At 47.1% G+C, this 18692-nt stretch overlaps 1 protein-coding gene and 1 long non-coding RNA gene across 3 annotated transcripts in view; one reads left to right on the forward strand and one right to left on the reverse strand.

Annotated features, from left to right (window-relative positions):
* LOC139234991 (uncharacterized) overlaps positions 1-9928 on the reverse strand; it is a 36847-nt gene extending 26919 nt beyond the window's left edge. Inside the window, exon 1 of the long non-coding RNA XR_011588391.1 lies at positions 9890-9928. This is a non-coding gene — a long non-coding RNA (uncharacterized lncRNA). The remainder of the gene's footprint in view (positions 1-9889) is intronic.
* Positions 9929-10040: 112 nt separating this feature from the next.
* On the forward strand, positions 10041-17822 carry tti2 (TELO2 interacting protein 2). Of its 2 annotated transcripts, none has more exons than XM_070866052.1 (8): positions 10041-10140; positions 11709-12440; positions 13287-13473; positions 14544-14636; positions 15258-15439; positions 16011-16154; positions 16834-16996; positions 17687-17822. In XM_070866052.1, exons 2-8 carry the CDS (start codon positions 11752-11754, stop codon positions 17765-17767), a joined length of 1539 nt encoding a protein of 512 aa, XP_070722153.1. In that variant the 5' UTR covers positions 10041-10140; positions 11709-11751; the 3' UTR covers positions 17768-17822. The 2 variants fall into 2 exon arrangements, with proteins under 2 accessions (XP_070722153.1, XP_070722152.1); XM_070866051.1 differs by lacking the exon at positions 10041-10140 and adding an exon at positions 10178-10748.
* Positions 17823-18692: the final 870 nt, after the last annotated feature.

Consider the following 18692-nt stretch of genomic DNA (forward strand, 5'->3'; position numbering starts at 1 on the left):
AAAAGAATCTTTTATTAAGTACTCGATCGAGGGAGAGACAGCTTCTTCACAAGTTCAGTAACTCGGTGACCCAAACCAGCTGTTCTCTCCGAACAATCGTCGGGTTACTGTTTTTATACAGTCAAAATACAGTCAAAATACATAAGTTCCGTGCGGAGGCTTTCCATTTGTTGTTTCCCTGCCGCGTCACAAAATTTTCGCCAACCTACTATATTAATTGGTTCATACAATTATATTGACAGCAAGCTTCGTTACCTCCCCTGTGCGCCTTTTATCTGATAAGTTACGTGCCACATCATTCCTGCAAACCCATTTGTTTTGTGTGATTCTTTCGTCCTTGAATATGTTTAGCAAACACAACTAGAGAGTCCTCAATCAGTCTTTGTCTCCCGTTATCTCGTATCACCCTATGTGGTTCCTAGCTAGCCTCTGCAGTTTGTTTTTTCTACAATTATCGTCTGCATTTCCAACCATTTGTCTTGGTTTTACTACTATAAGCTGTTTATACTTGGGCAAGTGCCAGATACTATCTTCTTGAGAATTCTTTGACCTCAGCTATGACCCTTTCCAAGGAGAATTCATCCTGTAACAAATGGGCTCATTTGCTTTGCTCTTTGTTCTAGCCTTGATAACAGCAAACCGATTAATGCGTTCAGAGATGCCACAGCATTCTGTTCTCAAAGTGTTGAGTTCAGCAACACGTGTCTTTTCTTTCAACCTTCCTTTGGTTTTAATTTTACTTAATTAGGTCCCCTTTGATTAATTAGGTCCCCTTTGATTAATTAGGTTCCCTTTACTTACATTTTTTTTTTCTACAGTCAGGACACAAGTGAAAACACCCCAGAACATTTTCAAATAGTGCCACGGGATCTGAGAGAGCAGACGGGGCCTCGGTTTAATGTCTCATCCGAAAGATGGCATCTCCGACAGTGCAGGACTCCCTCAGCACTGCACTGTAGTGTCGGCCTAGATTTATGTGCTCAAGTCGCTGGAGTGGGTCTTGAACCCACAACCTTCTGACTCAGAGGTGAGGGTGCTGCCCACTGAGCCACGGCTGACACCACCATTAAACAACAGCTAACACCTTGGACCTTTCCTATGGGCTTTTGTCCATCTGTTTGGTTCCTTAACAAAAAGAACAAGTGCAGCCTGGATAATGAAAGTGCTTCACATCGCACGTGACCTCCCCACTCAGTTTCTGTTTATTTTCCTTGCTCTGTTGCAATGGGTCCCATCCAGACAACATCTCCATCGATGCTGCAGTATAACTGGGTGCTGAGAAATACCTAACAGCACCTTCAGGGTGAGGCTTTTATTTCATTCATTCATGGGATGTGGGCATTGCTGGCAAGGCTGGCATTTATTGCTCATCCCTAATCACCCTTGGGAAGGTGGTGGTGAGCCGCCTTCTTGAACCGCTGCAGTCCGTGTGGTGAAGGTGCTCCCACAGTGCTATTAGGGAGGGAGTGCAAGGATTTTGACCCAGCGACGACGAAGGAACGGCTGATATATTTCCAAGTCCGGATGGTATGTGACTTGGAGGGGAACTTGTAGGCAATGGTGTTCCCGATGCGCCTGCTGCCCTTGTTCTTCTAGGTGGTGGAGGTTGCGGGTTTGGGAGGTGCTGCCGAAGAAGCCTTGGTGAGTTGCTACAGTGCATCTTGTAGATGGTACACACTGCAGTCACGGTGCGCCGGTGGTGGAGGGAGTGAATGTTTACAGTGGTCGATGGGGTGCCAGTCAAGCGGGCTGCTTTGTTCTGGATGGTTTCTTGTACGAGGAAACATTTTCTCTGCGAATCAGCTCCACCAGCAGCTTGGTTGTCTGAACCTTGTTCCTTTATGTCCGGCTTACTGTCTTGAGTATGGGAGTAATGAATAGTTTGTGTAAGAACTTAATGGAGGGCCAGTAAATCACAGGCTTTGTGACTATAACAAATCCTTCTCTGAGACCTGGAGTTTGTCCAATGGGAGAAGTGCAGGTGGTGAAATGCCTGGATAACACTGCCATCTGGTGGTAACCATTGCAAGTGCAAATATGTGATCATCGGATGAGGACAGAATCAGACTTGGCTGTGATGCTGGCAACAGCCACATGAAACATAGCCACTTTAGTGAGGTGTCTGAGAGCACCCAGAGCCCAAGGATTTGTACAGAAAGGAGACAGTGCCAGCTAGCGCTAAGAGCAGAGAAAGAGAAAGGGAGACATTTGTGAAGATTTAAACCAACTAACGTCTTCCCTTTCTGAGGATGGTTGAGACAATCGGTGACAAAACTGAATTCCATCTCTGACTGATTGTAAAGTGAATCGCACATAAATCTCACTGACCAGAAGAACATAGGAGCAGGAGTCGGCCATTCAGCCCCTCGAGCCTGCTCTGCCATTCAATTAAATCATGGCTGATCTGTACCTCAACTCCAGTTACCTGCCTTAGCTCCATATCCTTTGATACCCTTACCTAACAATAATCTATTGCTCTCAGTCTTGAAATCTCCAATTGTCTTAACATACACAGCCTTTTGGGGACGAGAATTCCAGATATCTATTAATCCTTGTGTGAAAAAGTGCAAGATTATGTCCGCTTGTTCTTGATTTCCTCCATCAGAGTAAATAGTTTTTCTGTATCTACCCTATCGAATCCTTTCACATTTTAAACACCTCGATCAGATCACCCTTCAAACTTCTAAAAGAAAAAAAGACTTGCATTAATACTGCATCTTTCATGACCACCGGACGTCCCAAAGGGGGTTACAGCCAATTAAGTACTTTTGAAATGTAGTTGTTGTTGTAATGTGGGAAACGCGGCAGCCAATTTGCGCACAGCAAGCTCCCACAAACAGCAATGTGATACTGACCGGATAATCTCTTTAAGTGATGCTGATTGTGGGATAAATATTAGCTAGGATACCAGGCATAGGTCACCTACTCATCTTCGAAAGAGTGCCATGGGATTTTTTATATCCACCTGAAGAGCAGATGGGGCCTCGGTTTAACGTCTCATCTGAAAGATAGAACTTCCGATAGTGCAGCACTCCCACAAACTGTGTTCCCTAGCTATCAACTCGATCCCTCCCCCTAGCATCTGTCTGAGGCTGAACCAGACTGTCATATTTGACCCCGAAATGAGCCTCCGATCACATATCCGCAGCAGAAACCGCCTATTTCCACCTCTGTAACATTACCCATCTCCGCCCCTGCTTCAGCTCATCTGCTGCTAAAACCCTCATCCATGCCTTTGTTACCTCTAGACTTGACCACTCTAACGCACTCCTGGCTGGCCTCCCACTTTCTACCCTAAGTAAACTTGAGGTCATCCAAAAGTCGGCAGCCCATGTCCTAACTCACATCAAGTCCTGTTCACTCATCACCCTGGTGCTCGCTGACCGACATTGGCTCACGATTAAGCAACGCCTTGATTTCAAAATTCTCATCCTTGTTTACAAATCCCTTCGTGGCCTCACTCTCCCTATCTCTATAATCTTCAGCCTTACCACCCCCTGAGATATCTAAGTTCCTGAAATATTGCCCTTTTAAGCACCCCTGATTATAACTGCTCAATCATCGGTGGCTGTGCCTTCAGCTGCCTGGGCCGTAAGCTCTGGAACTCCCTCCCTAAACCTCCTTTAAGACACTCCTTAAAACCTACCTCTTTGACCAAGCTTTTGGTCATCTACTGTAATTTCTTCTTATGTGGTTCGGTGTCAAATTTTTTTTTTGTCTTGGCTCAAGAAACCAATCAGACTCAAGTGCCTATGCTGTGTACCACTGGCTGTGGATTTTATGGGAACCCGCAAACGAATGGCATGTGTTCTGTTTGCTATAAGGATTTTCTTCAAAGACAAAACAATAATGGCAGAATCAGTCCTGCATCTTCCAATTTGAGCAGTTTAACAGAAGTGTATCCTGTTCAGTGCACAGAAGGGAACCCCCCAGAAGCACTATCATCACTCCTGTGAAGCGCCTTGGGATGTTTTACTACGTTAAAGGTGCTATATAAAAAAAGGTTGTGGTTGTTGTTGTGTTGCACTGGAGTGTCAGCCTAGATTTTTGTGCTCAAGTCCCTGGAGTGGGGCTTCAACCCAAAACCTTCTGAGCCACGGCTGACACTTTGCAACTCAAATTTATGCAACCTGTCCTCATGATTTAACACTCTAATCCCCGCTATCATGCTGGTTAATCTGTCTTGCATCACTCAGGATATCCTTCCTGAGGTATGGTGCCCAGAACTGAACAGAGTGTTGCAAATGGGGCCTGACTAAGGCTCGATATAACTGAAGCATGACTTCCTCTCCTTTGTATTCCAGCCCCTTTGAAATAAAGATTTGTGTATTTGGACTCACAAATCCCATTTAGAAAATACCCCGATTTATCTTTCTCGGATCCAAAGTAAATGACTTCACACTTGCATTGTCAAACTTTGAACATAAGAATTAGGAACAGGAGTAGGCCATCTAGCCCCTCGAGCCTGCTCCGCCATTTAAGATCATGGCTGATCTGGCCGTGGACTCAGCTCCACTTACGTGCCCTCTCCCCGTAACCCTTAATTCCCTTATTGGTTAAAAATCTATCTATCTGTGACTTGAATACATTCAATGAGCCAGTCTCAACTGCTTCCTTGGACAGAGAATTCCACAGATTCACAACCCTCTGGGAGAAGAAATTCCTTCTCAACTCGGTTTTAAATTGGCTCCCCCGTATTTTGAGGCTGTGCCCCCTAGTTCTAGTCTCCCCGACCAGTGGAAATAACCTCTCCGCCTCTATCTTGTCTATCCCTTTCATTATTTTAAATGTTTCTATAAGATCACCCCTCATCCTTCTGAACTCCAAGGAGTAAAGACCCAGTCTACTCAATCTATCATCATAAGGTAACCCCCTCATCTCCGGAATCAGCCTAGTGAATCGTCTCTGTACCCCCTCCAAAGCTAGTATATCCTTCCTTAAGTAAGGTGACCAAAACTGCACGCAGTACTCCAGGTGCGGCCTCACCAATACCCTGTACAGTTGCAGCAGGACCTCCTGCTTTTGTACTCCATCCCTCTCGCAATGAAGGCCAACATTCCATTCGCCTTCCTGATTACCTGCTGCACCTGCAAACTAACTTTTTGGGATTCATGCACAAGGACCCCCAGGTCCCTCTGCACCGCAGCATGTTGTAATTTCTCCCCATTCAAATAATATTCCCTTTTACTGTTTTTCTTCCCAAGGTGGATTACCTCACACTTTCCGACATTGTATTCCATCTGCCAAACCTTAGCCCATTCGCTTAACCTATCTAAATCTCTTTGCAGCCTTTCTGTGTCCTCTACACAACCCGCTTTCCCACTAATCTTTGTGTCATCTGCAAATTCTGTTACACTACACTCTGTCCCCTCTTCCAGGTCATCTATGTATATTGTAAACAGTTGTGGTCCCAGCACCGATCCCTGTGGCACACCACTAACCACCGATTTCCAACCCGAAAAGGACCCATTTATCCCGACTCTCTGCTTTCTGTTCGCCAGCCAATTCTCTATCCATGCTAATACATTTCCTCTTACTCCGCGTACCTTTATCTTCTGCAGTAACCTTTTGTGTGGCACCTTATCGAATGCCTTTTGAAAATCTAAATACACCACATTCATCGGTACACCTCTATCCACCATGCTCATTATATCCTCAAAGAGTTCCAGTAAATTAGTTAAACATGATTTCCCCTTCATGAATCCATGCTGCGTCTGCTTGATTGCACTATTCCTATCTAGATGTCCCGCTATTTCTACCTTAATGATAGTTTCAAGCATTTTCCCCACTACAGATGTTAAACTATCCGGCCTATAGTTACCTGCCTTTTGTCTGCCCCCTTTTTTAAACAGAGGCGTTACATTAGCTGCTTTCCAATCCGCTGGTACCTCCCCAGAGTCCAGAGAATTTTGGTAGATTATAACGAATGCATCTGCTATAACTCCTGCCATCTCTTTTAATACCCTGGGATGCATTTCATCAGGACCAGGGGACATGTCTACCTTGAGTCCCATTAGCCTGTCCAGCACTACCCCCTAGTGATAGTGATTGTCTCAAGGTCCTCTCTTCCCACATTCCTGTGACCAGCAATTTTTGGCACGGTTTTTGTGTCTTCCATTGTGAAGACCGAAGCAAAATAATTGTTTAAGGTCTCAGCCATTTCCACATTTCCCATTATTAAATCCCCTTCTCATCTTCTAAGGGACCAACATTTACTTTAGTCACTCTTTTCCGTATTATACATCTGTAAAAGCTTTTACTATCCGTTTTTATGTTTTGCGCAAGTTTACCTTCGTAATCTATCTTCCCTTTCTTTATTGCTTTCTTAGTCATTCTTTGCTGTCGTTTAAAATTTTCCCAATCTTCTAGTTTTCCACTAACCTTGGCCACCTTATACACATTGGTTTTTAATTTGATACTCTCCCTTATTTCCTTATTTATCCACAGCTGGTTATCCCTTCTCTTACCGCCCTTCTTTTTCACTGGAATATATTTTTGTTGAGCACTATGAAAGAGCTCCTTAAAAGTCCTCCACTGTTCCTCAATTGTGCCACCGTTTAGTCTGTGTTTCCAGTCTACTTTAGCCAACTCTGCCTCATCCCACTGTAGTCCCCTTTGTTTAAGCATAGTACGCTCGTTTGAGACACTACTTCCTCATCCTCAATCTGTATTACAAATTCAACCATACTGTGATCACTCATTCCGAGAGGATCTTTTACGAGGAGCGAGAAAGCGATGCTCTAGTTAATTTCCAAGATTTACCTTCAATTACAACAGTGACTACAATTCAAACGTACGTAATTGGCTGTGAATTGCTTTGGGATGTCCGCAGGTAATCAAGGCCCTGTGATTAATGCAAGTGATTAACGCTCCTTGAAGTTGTTCATGTAGTTGAAGCAGATGTATTGTATGGGATCCAGCATGGAAAAGTCTTACAACACTACTCTACTTGTAAGTCACACCTCATGTACAGTAGCATGCCACACCCCATGCCAGACACGAGACTCCCAAAGCAAGCGCTCTACTCGGAACTCCTTCACGGCAAAGGAGCCAAAGGTGGGCAGCGGAAACGTTACAGGGACACCTTCAAAGCCTCCCTGAAAAAGTGCAACATCCTCACTGACACCTGGGAGTCCCTGGCCCAAGACCGCCCTAAGTGGAGGAAGTGCATCCAGGAGGGCGCTGAGCACCTCGAGTATCGTCGCCGAGAGCGTGCAGAATCAAGCGCGGTCAGCGGAACAAGCGTGCGGCAAACCACCCCTTCCCTCAACAACTATCTGTCCCACCTGTGACAGGGACTGTGGCTCTCGTATTGGCCTGTTCAGCCACATAAGGACTTATTTTTAGAGTGGAAGCAAGTCTTCCCCGATTCCGAGGGACTGCCTACGATGATGATGATGATGGTAAGTATCAGCCGTGGCTCAGTGGGTAGCACTCTTGTCTCTGAGTCAGAAGGTTGTGGGTTGAAGCCCCACTCCAGAGACTTGAGCGCAAAATCCAGGCTGACGCTCTCAGTTCAGTGCTGAGGGAGTGCTGCACTGTCGTAAATGCCATCTTTCAGATGAGACGTTAAACCGAGGACCTGTCTGCCCTGTCAGATGAATGTAAAAAGTCACACGGCACTTTTTCGGAAAAGAGCAGGAGAGCTCTTCCCGGTGTCCAAACCAACGTTTATCCCTCAACCAACATAACAAAAGAAACATTATTTGGTCATCATCGCATTGCTGTTTGTGGGAGCTTGCTATGCGCAAATTGGCTGCCGCATTTCCTACATTACAACAGTGACCACGCTTCAAAAAATACTTCATTGGCTGTAAAGTACCTTGGGATGACCTGAGGTCATGACAGACACGATAGAAATGCGTTCCTTCTACAGCACGTTTGGTGACAGCAGATCACTCCAAATGGTAGAGAGTGTTGTAGCATCTCTGCCCCTCAATGTAGTAGCATTAATTCCTCCCATCATATTCTATTGTGAGAATCTCTAACCCATGCCCAGTGGCCCTGGAGAAGGAGCATATGGTGAGACTGAGGGTTATATGTGCACAAATCATTGAAGGTGGCAGGGCAGGTTGAGAAAGCAGCTTAAAAAAGCTGACGGTATCCTGGGCTTTATAAATAGAGTACAAAAGCGTGGAAATTATAAGGAACCTGTATAAAACACTGGTTTGGCTTCAACTGGAGTATTGTGTCCAATTCAGGGTACCACGCTTTCGGAAGGATGAGAAGGCCTTAGAGAGGGTGCAGAAAAGACTTACGAGAATGATTCCAGGGATGAGGGACTTCAATTACGTGGATATCCTGGAGAGGCTGGGGTTGTTCTCCTAAGAGCAAAGAAGGTTGAGAGGAGATTTGACAGAGGTGTTCAATATCATGAGGGGTCTGGACAGAGTAGATAGAGAGAAACTGTTCCCATTGGCGGAAGGGTCGAGAACTAGAGGGCACAGATTTAAGGTGATTGGCAAAAGAACCAAAGGCGACATATTAAAAAACGTTTTTACACAGCGCGTGTTTAGCTCTGGAATGCACTGCCTGAAATGGTGGTGGAGGCAAACTCATTCACTGCTTTCAAAAGGGAGTTGGATAAATACCTGAAAAAAATGTTGCAGGGCTACGGGGAAAGGGCAGGGGAGTGGGACTGGCTGAAGGGCTCTTGCAGAGAGCCGGCACGGGTTCGACGGGCTAAATGGCCTCCTTCTGTATTGTAACCATTCTATGATTCTATTCTATGTCCACCAGCACGCTTGAGGTATTCCGTGAGAGCTTGCACCGGAGGGACTGGAGTGCATTGCAGACACTGCAAATAATATGATTCGATTTGATAAGGTTACATAAGAACAGAAAAAATAGGAACAGGAGTAGGCCATACGGCCCCTCGAGCCTGCTCCGCCATTCAATAAGATCATGGCTGATCTGATCATGGACTCAGCTCCACTTCCCCACCCGCTCCCCATAACCCCTTATCCTCTTATCGATTAAGAAATCGTCTATTTCTGCCTTAAATTTATTCAATGTCCCAGCTTTCACAGCTCTCTGAGGCAGCGAATTCCACAGATTCATAACTCTGAGAGAAGAAATTTCTCCTCATCTCTGTTTTAAATAATGGGCCCCTTATTCTAAGATCATGCCCTCTAGTTCTAGTCGCCCCAATCAGTGGAAACATCCTCTCTGCATCCACCTTGTCAAGCCCCCTCATAATCTTTTACGTTTCGATAAGATCACCTCTCATTCTTCTGAATTCCAAAGAGTAGAGGCCCAACCTACTCAACCTTTCCTCATAAGTCAACCCCCTCATCCCCGGAATCAACCTAGTGAACCTTCTCTGAACTGCCTCCAAAGCAAGTATATCCTTTCGTAAGGAAACCAAAACTGCACGCAGTATTCCAGGTGTGGCCTCACCAATACCTTATATAGCTGTCGTAAGACTTCCCTGCTATTAAACTCCATCCCCTTTGCAATAAAGACCAAGATACCATTGGCCTTCCTGATCACTTGCTGTACCTGCATACTATCCTTTTGTGTTTCATGCACAAGTACCCCCAGGTCCCACTGTACTACGGCACTTTGCAATCTTTCTCCATTTAAATAATAACTTGCTCTTTGATTTTTTCTGCCAAAGTGCATGACTCACACTTTCCAACATTATACTCCATCTGCCAAATTTTTGCCCACTCACTTAGCCTGTCTATGTCCTTTTGCAGATTTTGTGTGTCCTCCTCACAAATTGCTTTTCCTCCCATCTTTGTATTCTTTAGTTTTATTTATTATTTGGAATTTATAGTTTGTACCCCTCTAAAAAAAGGGGAGGCCCCTTTGCTTTAATTTGATTAGGTTGGGAGACACATGGCTCATTATTACAGAGCAATGGCAAGAGCAGAGAGCCTCTGACCTGAGCTGTTGGTCCAGCGCTGCGGGGGGTCAGCCGTTGTTAAGGCCCGTTGCTAAGGAGGGCCCGAGATCCGGAACCAAAGTTGCGAGCCGCGCGGCTCCGGAAGTCGGAAGCGGCGGTGGCACCCGGCGCGTTGGCGGGGTCCGCTGGATATCCGGTCCGTGTGGGTGTGTGTGTGTGGGGGCGGGGATTTGTCAAATGGCGCGAGTCTCTGACCGGAAGCAGACGCCGAGCCGGCCGCCGAGAGGAAGGTGAGCGGGGCGTGTTTACATCCCGCGGGCCGGGCCGACAGTCACATCCGGTCCCCGGCGGCCGAGTTGTGAGGAGGAGGGAGGAGGCTGGCCGGCCCGGGGCCTGCGGGCTAGGCCTCGGCGCCTCGCCCTCGCCCTCTCGCTCTCTCTCGCAGCCCGGCTCCCCCCCCCCCCCCCTCCTGTTCAGCCTCCAGCCCTCAGGGCAGGGGGCGGGGGTCTCCATGGGGTTGGTGTTGCTCAGTGGGCCGCAGCCCTCGCCTCTCTGTCAGAAAGCCGAAGGTTCGAGCCTCACGCCAGGGACTTGAGCAGAAATCGAGGCTGAGGCCCCCAGTGCCAGAGCTGGCCAGTGCTGTGTGTGGGAGCTTGCTGTGCGAAAATTGGTTTCCTAAATTACAACAGTGATTACACTCCAAGAATTGTCTGTAAAGTGCTTTTGTGAAAGACGCTGTTTAATAAGTGCCAGTCTTTCCTTTGGTCTGCCTCTCCCTGCCTGGATGGGGATAATGGGGGGAGAAGGACCAGCTCAAGCTGCCCCCTGCACCAGAGCAATTGGCGGCTTTTCAAAGATGTCCCAAGTGTTGACTCTGACAGTAAGGGGTCTGGAAAAGGTGAATATGGAAAGTGTGGCCTGGTCAGGGCAAGATTGACTCCAGTGCAAGGCAGCTTCAGAACTGATCACCAGGGAAATGCTCCTTTACACAAAGAGGTGGAAGATAAATAAAAACAATGCACAGCTCCGCAGTCAGCATCTGCTCACAGAAAAGGCAGCTTACGCTGTTTTATTAAGTCTTTTCAAGGGACTGCCTATGATGATGATTAAATATTTTATAGCTGAATTGAGCTGCTGTGCATTTCCAGTTTAGTATTTTTATTTCATACTTTCAGCATTTGCAATGTTTCCCATTATTTACTTATTTTGCATGATAGTGTGGAGGGTGAGACCATGGATGATAGAGCATCAGCTGAATATAGCTTTCTGATTCTACAGTAGTGGAGGGAGAGGGCTGACCCTGGAGTCATTTAAGAATGCAGCATTGAGGGGACTCTAGGGATTTATTGGATGGCTTCTTCGCCTATAATTATCGTGTGATCTCCTAACTTAGCACACACCTGGATTCAAACCTTTTTTGGGATGTGCCCCAGAAAAAAAAACAATCTTTATCATAGCTTATTAATTGTATTATAATAATGTTAGTGTTTCAGTAGCTAAACTAGATTTGTCTCTTGTCACTGTAATACACCAGGGGACTTTACATAAAAATGCTGAGACATGAGAATCCTGGTGTGATAAACTGTTCTGAAGTTTGTGCTGAATCAGGATCTAATTAAATCAAGTTGGGTTCTATTTTAAAGATCCTCATAACAGACTTGACCAAGGCTCTACTTCTCCGTCTGAGCTGTTGCCTGTAAACGCTTTGATAATCTGCTCTATTTTGCAGAAACATTCAATAACTCGGTTGAGACATTTGTCCGGGTGTTTGTCGCCCTGCACAATGCGTGCTCTCCTGTTACTTATTATACAGGTACTGCCTTGGGTACAAAAAAATATAATGCTGTCTTTTCCCCAGACTGAGTATGAATTTCTGAGTGTGGACCAAGCCCAGGAAAGCCATGGAGGATCCTTCGGAAATCATCCAGAAACTGCAGCTCGCAGGCAAACATATGACGGTGCAAGAGGATTGTTATGAAAGGATGCAAGTCCCGGCAGTTGAGCAGGTTATAAGGAAAATTCTGGAGGACTTGTCGAGCGATAAACTAAAGAGGCACAAAGGATCAGTTGTGGATGATGTAAGGGATTTGTTTCTACAGGCCGATCCTCTCTGGCTTCTTGACAGCCGCAGCCAGTGCGACACATCGGACATCGTTCAAACGTACATCGACCTGACAGCCGCTCTGACCCAGTACTCGGCGCTGCCCAGATGTGAGACTGATATCGGCGAGTTGCCGGACAGTGCGTATAACACGATACCCATCCGGGCCTGCAGCGTGGCCCAAACCTTTCAGCTCCTCCTCAGTAAACTGTCGGCAAGGCCGGAGCAGGCCACATGCCACCTCACCACCATTTCGCCAGACTCTGTTCTGAACGCCATCTTGCCGCACCTGGTTGTGTTCTGCGCCACGCACTGCCAGGAGAAGCCGTGGACCAACGCAGCCTCGCGGCTGGCGGCCGACGAGCTGCTGGCCGCCGCGGTGCAGGCTGCGCGGTGCAAGACTGTCTCAGAGCTCCTGTGTGGGGCACAGGAGGAAGGCAGGGGCGCTCTGGGAGCTGTGCTGCACCTGATGAAACCGCAAATGAACAAGTGAGTTTGAGCCCGTCTTTGATCATTCAGCAAGTTGCCCTTTTCGCCAGGGGAGGAGGGGTCCCCTCATTTTCAGAGACCTTGTCACTCGCCACCGCTGGAAGGGAGATGGGATTAGACTAGGTAACTCACCCCACCACAGGCAGTAATACATAAGAATTAGGAGAGGAGTAGGCCATTCAGCCCCTCAAGCCTACGCTAGTCAATGAGATCATGGCCGATCTTCCACCTCAACTCCACTTTACCGCATTATCCCCATACCCCTTGATTCCCTTAATTTCCAAAAATCTATCAATCTCTATCTTGAATATACTCAAAAGATTGAGCCTCCACAGCCCTCCTGGGTAGAGAATTCCAAAGATTCACCCTCTGAGTGAAGAAGTTTATTACTGTGTGTGATTCTGTGCTGAACAGTGTTGAGTCTCCATGGCACTGCATCATCCCCGGTGTCCTGGCCAATATCTATCCCTTGATTAACATCACTAAAAACAGATTATCTGGTCATTATCACATTGCTGTTTGTGGGAATTTGCTGTACGCAAATTGGCTGCCGCGTTTCTCACATTAGAACAGTGACTACACTTTGAAAAGTACTTCATTGGCTGTGAAGCGCTTTGGGACATCCAGTGGTCGAGAAAGGCGCTATATAAATGCAAGACTTTCCTTTTTTTTAGCCAGAACTCATGGCATACTCCATGGTCCTGGTAGGAACTGCACACAGCCCTCTCCCCCAGCTCTTAGACCTCCTCACTAGTGGGTGGGTCATGTCACTGCACTATTATTTTATTCTCCTTCCAATTTTTAATGGCGTGCCAGTAACTGATTTGTGTGTGCAAATTTCTACAGAAACACGTGGAAGTTGAATCCAGCCACAAAACACGTATTTCGGTGGCTGCTGCAGAGAGTGAGGAGGCCCTGGCTGGCTGAGCACCTGGACGCAGTGCTGCCGCCCTCCCTCCTCTTCTCCGACGACTACAGGACAGAGAATAAGATCTTGGGCGTGAGGTGTCTCCAGCACATCATTGACAATGTGGTACGTGGTGGGGGGGGAGGTGCGCAGAGAAATCACGTGGGGGCAGGTAGGTGGCACATTGCGGAGAAGTCCGCACAGAGGGGTTTCTGAAAAGGTGTGAAACATGGCTAACTCGGTGCCGTACTGAGGGAGTGCTGCAGTGTCGGAGGTGCCACCTTTTAGATGGGAGGTTAAATCAAGGCTCCCGTCTGCCTGTTCAAGGGTTCTGTGGATGTAAATTATCCCATGGTGCGAATTGAAGAGCAGGAAGTTTTCCCAGTGTCATGCCCAACATTCATTTTATTCACTGTTTGTGGGACTTTGCTGTGTGCAAATTGTCTGCTGCATTTATCTACAGAAGTGACTGCACTTCAAAACTAATTAATTGAGTTTGAAGCACCATGGTGTATGCTTTATAAATGTAAGTTATTTATTTCCTAAACTGAAGGAATGTCCCTTTCACTTGCAGTGAGGCCCTATCCCTATTTCTGTAATCTCCTCCAGCCCCACAACCCCCCCCCCCCCCCAGATGTCTGCCCGAGTATCCCTGATTATAATCGCTCAACCATTGGTGGCTGTGCCTTCTGTTGCCTAAGCCACAAGCTCTGGCACTCCCTGCCTAAACACCTACGCCTCTCTTTCCTCCTTCACGACGCGCCTTAAAACCTACCTCTTTGACCAAGCTTCTGGTCACCTGTGCTAATTTCTACTTTTGCGGCTTGGTGTTAATTTCTTTATCTTATAATACTCCTGTGAAGCGCCTTGGGCCGTTTCACTACGTTAAAGGCGCTATATAAATACAAATTGTTGTTGAGGCACAAACCATCTATTAATGCATTTAATGCGAATTGCATTGTTGGTAGACCTGATAATGGGGTTTGGGCAGCTGGCTGTTCCAGTGGGGAGTAAAGCTGCGTTCCGGAGACAAATGATCGAGGATGATAATGAGAAGGTGGATCTGTTAACAAGAACATTGTTGGGTCCAATAGTCTTTCCCTGCCTAAAGCTTCTACGTTCTGTGTTAGTGCACCAGACTGGGAGGGTTTGAACGGGCGTCTCTTTGCCTGACTGCTTTATGTTCTCTGTTTTAGCCTGCGGCAGAACTCCTGCAGTATAACCGGGCGCAGGTGGTGTACCATGCTCTCTACAATCACCTGTACACTCCTGAAGCTTCGCTCATTCAGGTGAGTGGCGTGCTCTTTCTGTGTCCTCTGAGACCAGGTACCCGTCTCCATTTATCCCAACGGGGCCACATTGAAGTTAGGCCAGCAAACCTTCCCCGAATATCTGCTCATTTGCACAGGATAGAAAGGTGACTCATTGTTTGTGATGAACTGTCTGCGGATTGCACAGGTAAATGGCTAGTCATTGATGAGCAGAGCCACACGGTGGAGAGACTGAACTATTTTCCCCAAATTAGGAGCTCGTTCTGAGACTCACATTGCTCAGTAAGGAGCTGCTGTCCTCTTCCCCTCTGTTTTACAAAGCTTGATAAATTTTAGGCTTTATGACTACTGTATACTTGTTGGATTAATATGAAAAAGGTTATAAAAAATATCAAAGAACTGTAAAAGTTACATATCAAAAATACATGTGGTACAGTGAAGCAAGGTGCATGTGTGAGGTTATAACAAGTGCTTCCAATCTGTTAGTCATCAGGTACATTCTTGGTTAATATAAAGGTGATTTTACAAAATACATATCCAATACAGATTCAACATGTTGTGGAATAGTCTTTCTGGACCTGCAGCGAATGGGAAGTGGTGTGGCAGATGTCACCAGTAACTCCCTTCCTTCTGTTTCAGACTGTGCTGTCCTGCTTGCTCGACCTCCTCCCGCTTCTGGAGAAACCGCACGTCACCCGAGGACAACAGAGAGCGAATCGCTATGACAAAGTGTTCTGCCTGATTCTTACCCACATGGAGGTGGAAGACAAGATCCCTCTGCGGAGAGTGTACGCCAAGCACCTGCCCGTATTCACTGAGAGGTTAGCATGCTGTGTTTTATCAGCAGTACCACTGTTAGATCACGCTGGTCCCCGTGGTGTCGTTCCCCCCCCCGGGAAGCAATGCACTCCTGCTACATACACGTGGACCCCCTCCCATATGCTCAGAGGCTCTGTGCACCACTCAGTATGGTGTTGGGTCATACAGACCATGTTTGATTCTCCAGTCTGTGCAGAGCCAGTTGACCTCATCGGTTTCAGCACCCTGGGCTGGGCGAGCGTCAAAATCAGACATGCTTCCCACTCAATACCTGCTGCAAAGTGCGTGTTCAGATGCTGGGTGTGAGGGCAGGATGGGGACTGAGCTAGAACTCCCCTTTGATTGAACAGCCTACTCGTTTTCACTCGCTGGGTTCATTGCTCAACAGGGGGAATGTACCAGCACTGAAACTGTGTCCAAGAAGTGAGGCATCGCTTTGCGGGGGGGTGGTCAAGAATTACAAGTAGACTGCTAACGCACACAGCAGAACACCACAGACATGTCTCTCTTACTCCAACACACAGGACCAACAGGGTACCGATCACTGAACCCTCTGTCTGTTTCTGTTGCCAGGCTCGGCATTCTGGTTGTTCGGCATTTGAAGCGGCTGCAGAGGGTGATTCTTGGATACCTGGAGGTGTACGACGGACCCGAGGAAGCTGCCAGGCTGTGTGTTCTGCAGGCGTTCCAGAGCATGATCCAACAGGCATGGCCCAGGTATGACTGAAACCGAGGTGAATCTGTGAGATGAGTGCAGGTTGCTGAGATTGTGACATGTCAACGATCTTTTCATTTTGCCTTTACTCTTGTACTCCAATCCTTTTGTTGTAAAGATGTTTTACTGCAATTATATAGGGCTCTGGTGTGACCACTGTTGGTCTCTTTACCTAAGGAAGGATATACTTACCTTTAGAGGGAGTGTAATGGAGGCTTACCAGACTGATTCCTGGGATGGGAGGATTATCCGATGAGGAGAGATTGAGTAGACTAGGCCAATATTCTAGGCCAGTTTAGAAAAATGAGTGTGATCTCATTGAAACATATAAAATCGTTACAGGGCTGATGCAGGGAGGATGTTTCCCCTGGCTGTAGAGTCTAGAACTAGAGATCAGTGAGAATAAGGGGATGGCCATTTAAGACTGAGAGGAGGAGACATTTCTTCACTGAGGGTTGTGAATCTTTGGATTTCTCTACCTAAGAGGGCTGTGGATAATCTTTTGCTGAGTATATTTGAGAGAGAGCGATAGATTTTTGAATATTATGAGACTCAAGGGATATAAGGATTGGGCGGGAGTGTGGAGTTGCGATAGAAGATCAGCCATGATCTTATTAGCAGGCTCGAGGGGCCGAATGGCCTACTCCTGCTGCTATTCCTAACATTTGTTTTGTTGAACAGAATGTCCATGAGGCTGGAGGTTTTGCTCAAATCCTTACTCAAGTTCATATACGACGTGGCAACTGACCAGAGCCCAACACCACCGCGAGTGAGGGAGGAGCTGTTGCAGGATGCCACCCGCTGCCTGATTCTGCTCAATCGCTGCTGTGAGCGCAAAGTGACGGTAAGATAGTGTCCGACGATCCTCCAGTAATGCTCCCTTTAAGCAGCACGGCTACGCAGCTCTCTGGACCTCACGCTCTGCCGGCTCACTGGCTTTTCAATGGAAAAAAACGCGCATGTGCAATATTTTGAATGGGATGTGCAACCCCTTAAAGGGGCCATGTACCCCCCCCAAAAAGTTAATGGGAACATCCACCAGCACTTTTATTTAGTCCTAGCTAACATCCCCCACTTAACCAAAACACATTAACCGCCGCGACCTCCAACGCCGCCTTTCCAGGCATACCGTTCCCTATTCACTCTCAGCACTCTGACAAAACCACTATTCAATCGATTCTTTTGAAGTGCATTATTTTTATTCAACGATAAACACAGTCTACTTAGCAAAGAATTTTTAAATATTGAAATAACTGCATTGATTCCACAGACCGGGATTGCAGTTTGCTGGGTGTCTGTCTGCAAAAATCTCTGCCCTGTTTAAAGTTTCCCCCTCTGGAGGGCTTCCACCACTTATGCCGCCGGAGCGAGGGCTTTTAAGGAAGCTAAGATTGGGGTTCCCACGTCCCTACCGCTTCAGGAGACAGTGCTGTGAAATGCCACTGAGCTGCACCATTTAACGCGCCCCTGTTCTGAAATGTGGCGAGTGCTGCAGCGACGGCTAATGGGCTTTATTGTCTCCCACGCTCTTTAGGTTCTCCTGGAAGGGGTGCGCCAGAGCTGCGAGAACGCAACCGTGCTGGACTGTCTGCAGAGGGTGCAGCAAGACGTGTAACAGTCGCCCAAGAAAACTGCAACTGTATAGAACCCAATAAACACAAGCAAAACCTCACCGTCTCCGAGTGCATCCTCATTACTAATCGACGGCAAATGCCGCTGTTCGGGGTAAACTTAGCGAGCTGGATCCAGGCACGGGGATTAACCCTGCAACAGTCCCCCCCACAGCTGGTTTTAACATGTTCGTTCACCCCCTGCTCTGGCTCAGCAGTGGTGGGTAGTACAACCCTCTGAGCCAGAAGGTTGTGGGTTCAAGTTCCACGCCACAGACTTGAGCACAAAAATTTAGGCTGACACTCCAGTGCAGTGCTGAGGGAGTGCTGCACTGTTGACGGTGCCGTCTTTCAGATGAGATGTTAAATCAAGATTCCATCTGCCCTCTTGGGTGGATTTAAAAGATCCCATGGTACTATCTCAACGAGCAGGGGAGTTATCCCTGGTACCCTGGCCAATATTTATCCCTCAGTCAACATAACAAAAACAGATTATCTGGTCGTTATCACATTGCTGTTTGTGGGAGCTTGCTGCATTTCCTACGTCACAATACTTTAAAGAGTACTGTGAAATGCTTTGGGCTGTCCTGAAGTTGTGAAAGGTGCTATAGAAATGGTAGAATAACATCCCACAGTGCTTCACAGGAGCGTTATGAAACAAAATTTGATACTGAGCCACACAAGGAGATATTAGGACAGGTGACAAGAAGTTTGGTTTTAAGGAGGAGGTTCAGGGAGGGAATTCCAGAGCTTCGGGCCTAGAGAGCTGAAGGCACGGCCACCAATGGTGAAACGATTAAAATAAGGGTGCTCAAGAGGGCAGAATTGGAGGAGTGCAGAGATCTGAAGGAGGTTTGAGGGGCGAGGCAACAGGGATATGAGCACAAGGATGAGAATTGGTAGTGCCAATGGGGGGGGTTCTCTAAGGGC

Source organism: Pristiophorus japonicus, chromosome 22 (genome assembly GCF_044704955.1).
Source record: "Pristiophorus japonicus isolate sPriJap1 chromosome 22, sPriJap1.hap1, whole genome shotgun sequence".
NCBI classification, from domain to species: domain Eukaryota; kingdom Metazoa; phylum Chordata; class Chondrichthyes; family Pristiophoridae; genus Pristiophorus; species Pristiophorus japonicus.

Bases quoted from the DNA above. Each gene is read 5' to 3' on its own strand.
- tti2 (XM_070866052.1), top strand. From the start codon at position 11,752: ATGGAGGATCCTTCGGAAATCATCCAGAAACTGCAGCTCGCAGGCAAA. The intron at 12,441-13,286 runs GTGAGTTTGAGC...AAATTTCTACAG, and splicing joins ATGAAACCGCAAATGAACAA to AAACACGTGGAAGTTGAATC. The intron at 16,997-17,686 runs GTAAGATAGTGT...CACGCTCTTTAG, and splicing joins GCTGTGAGCGCAAAGTGACG to GTTCTCCTGGAAGGGGTGCG.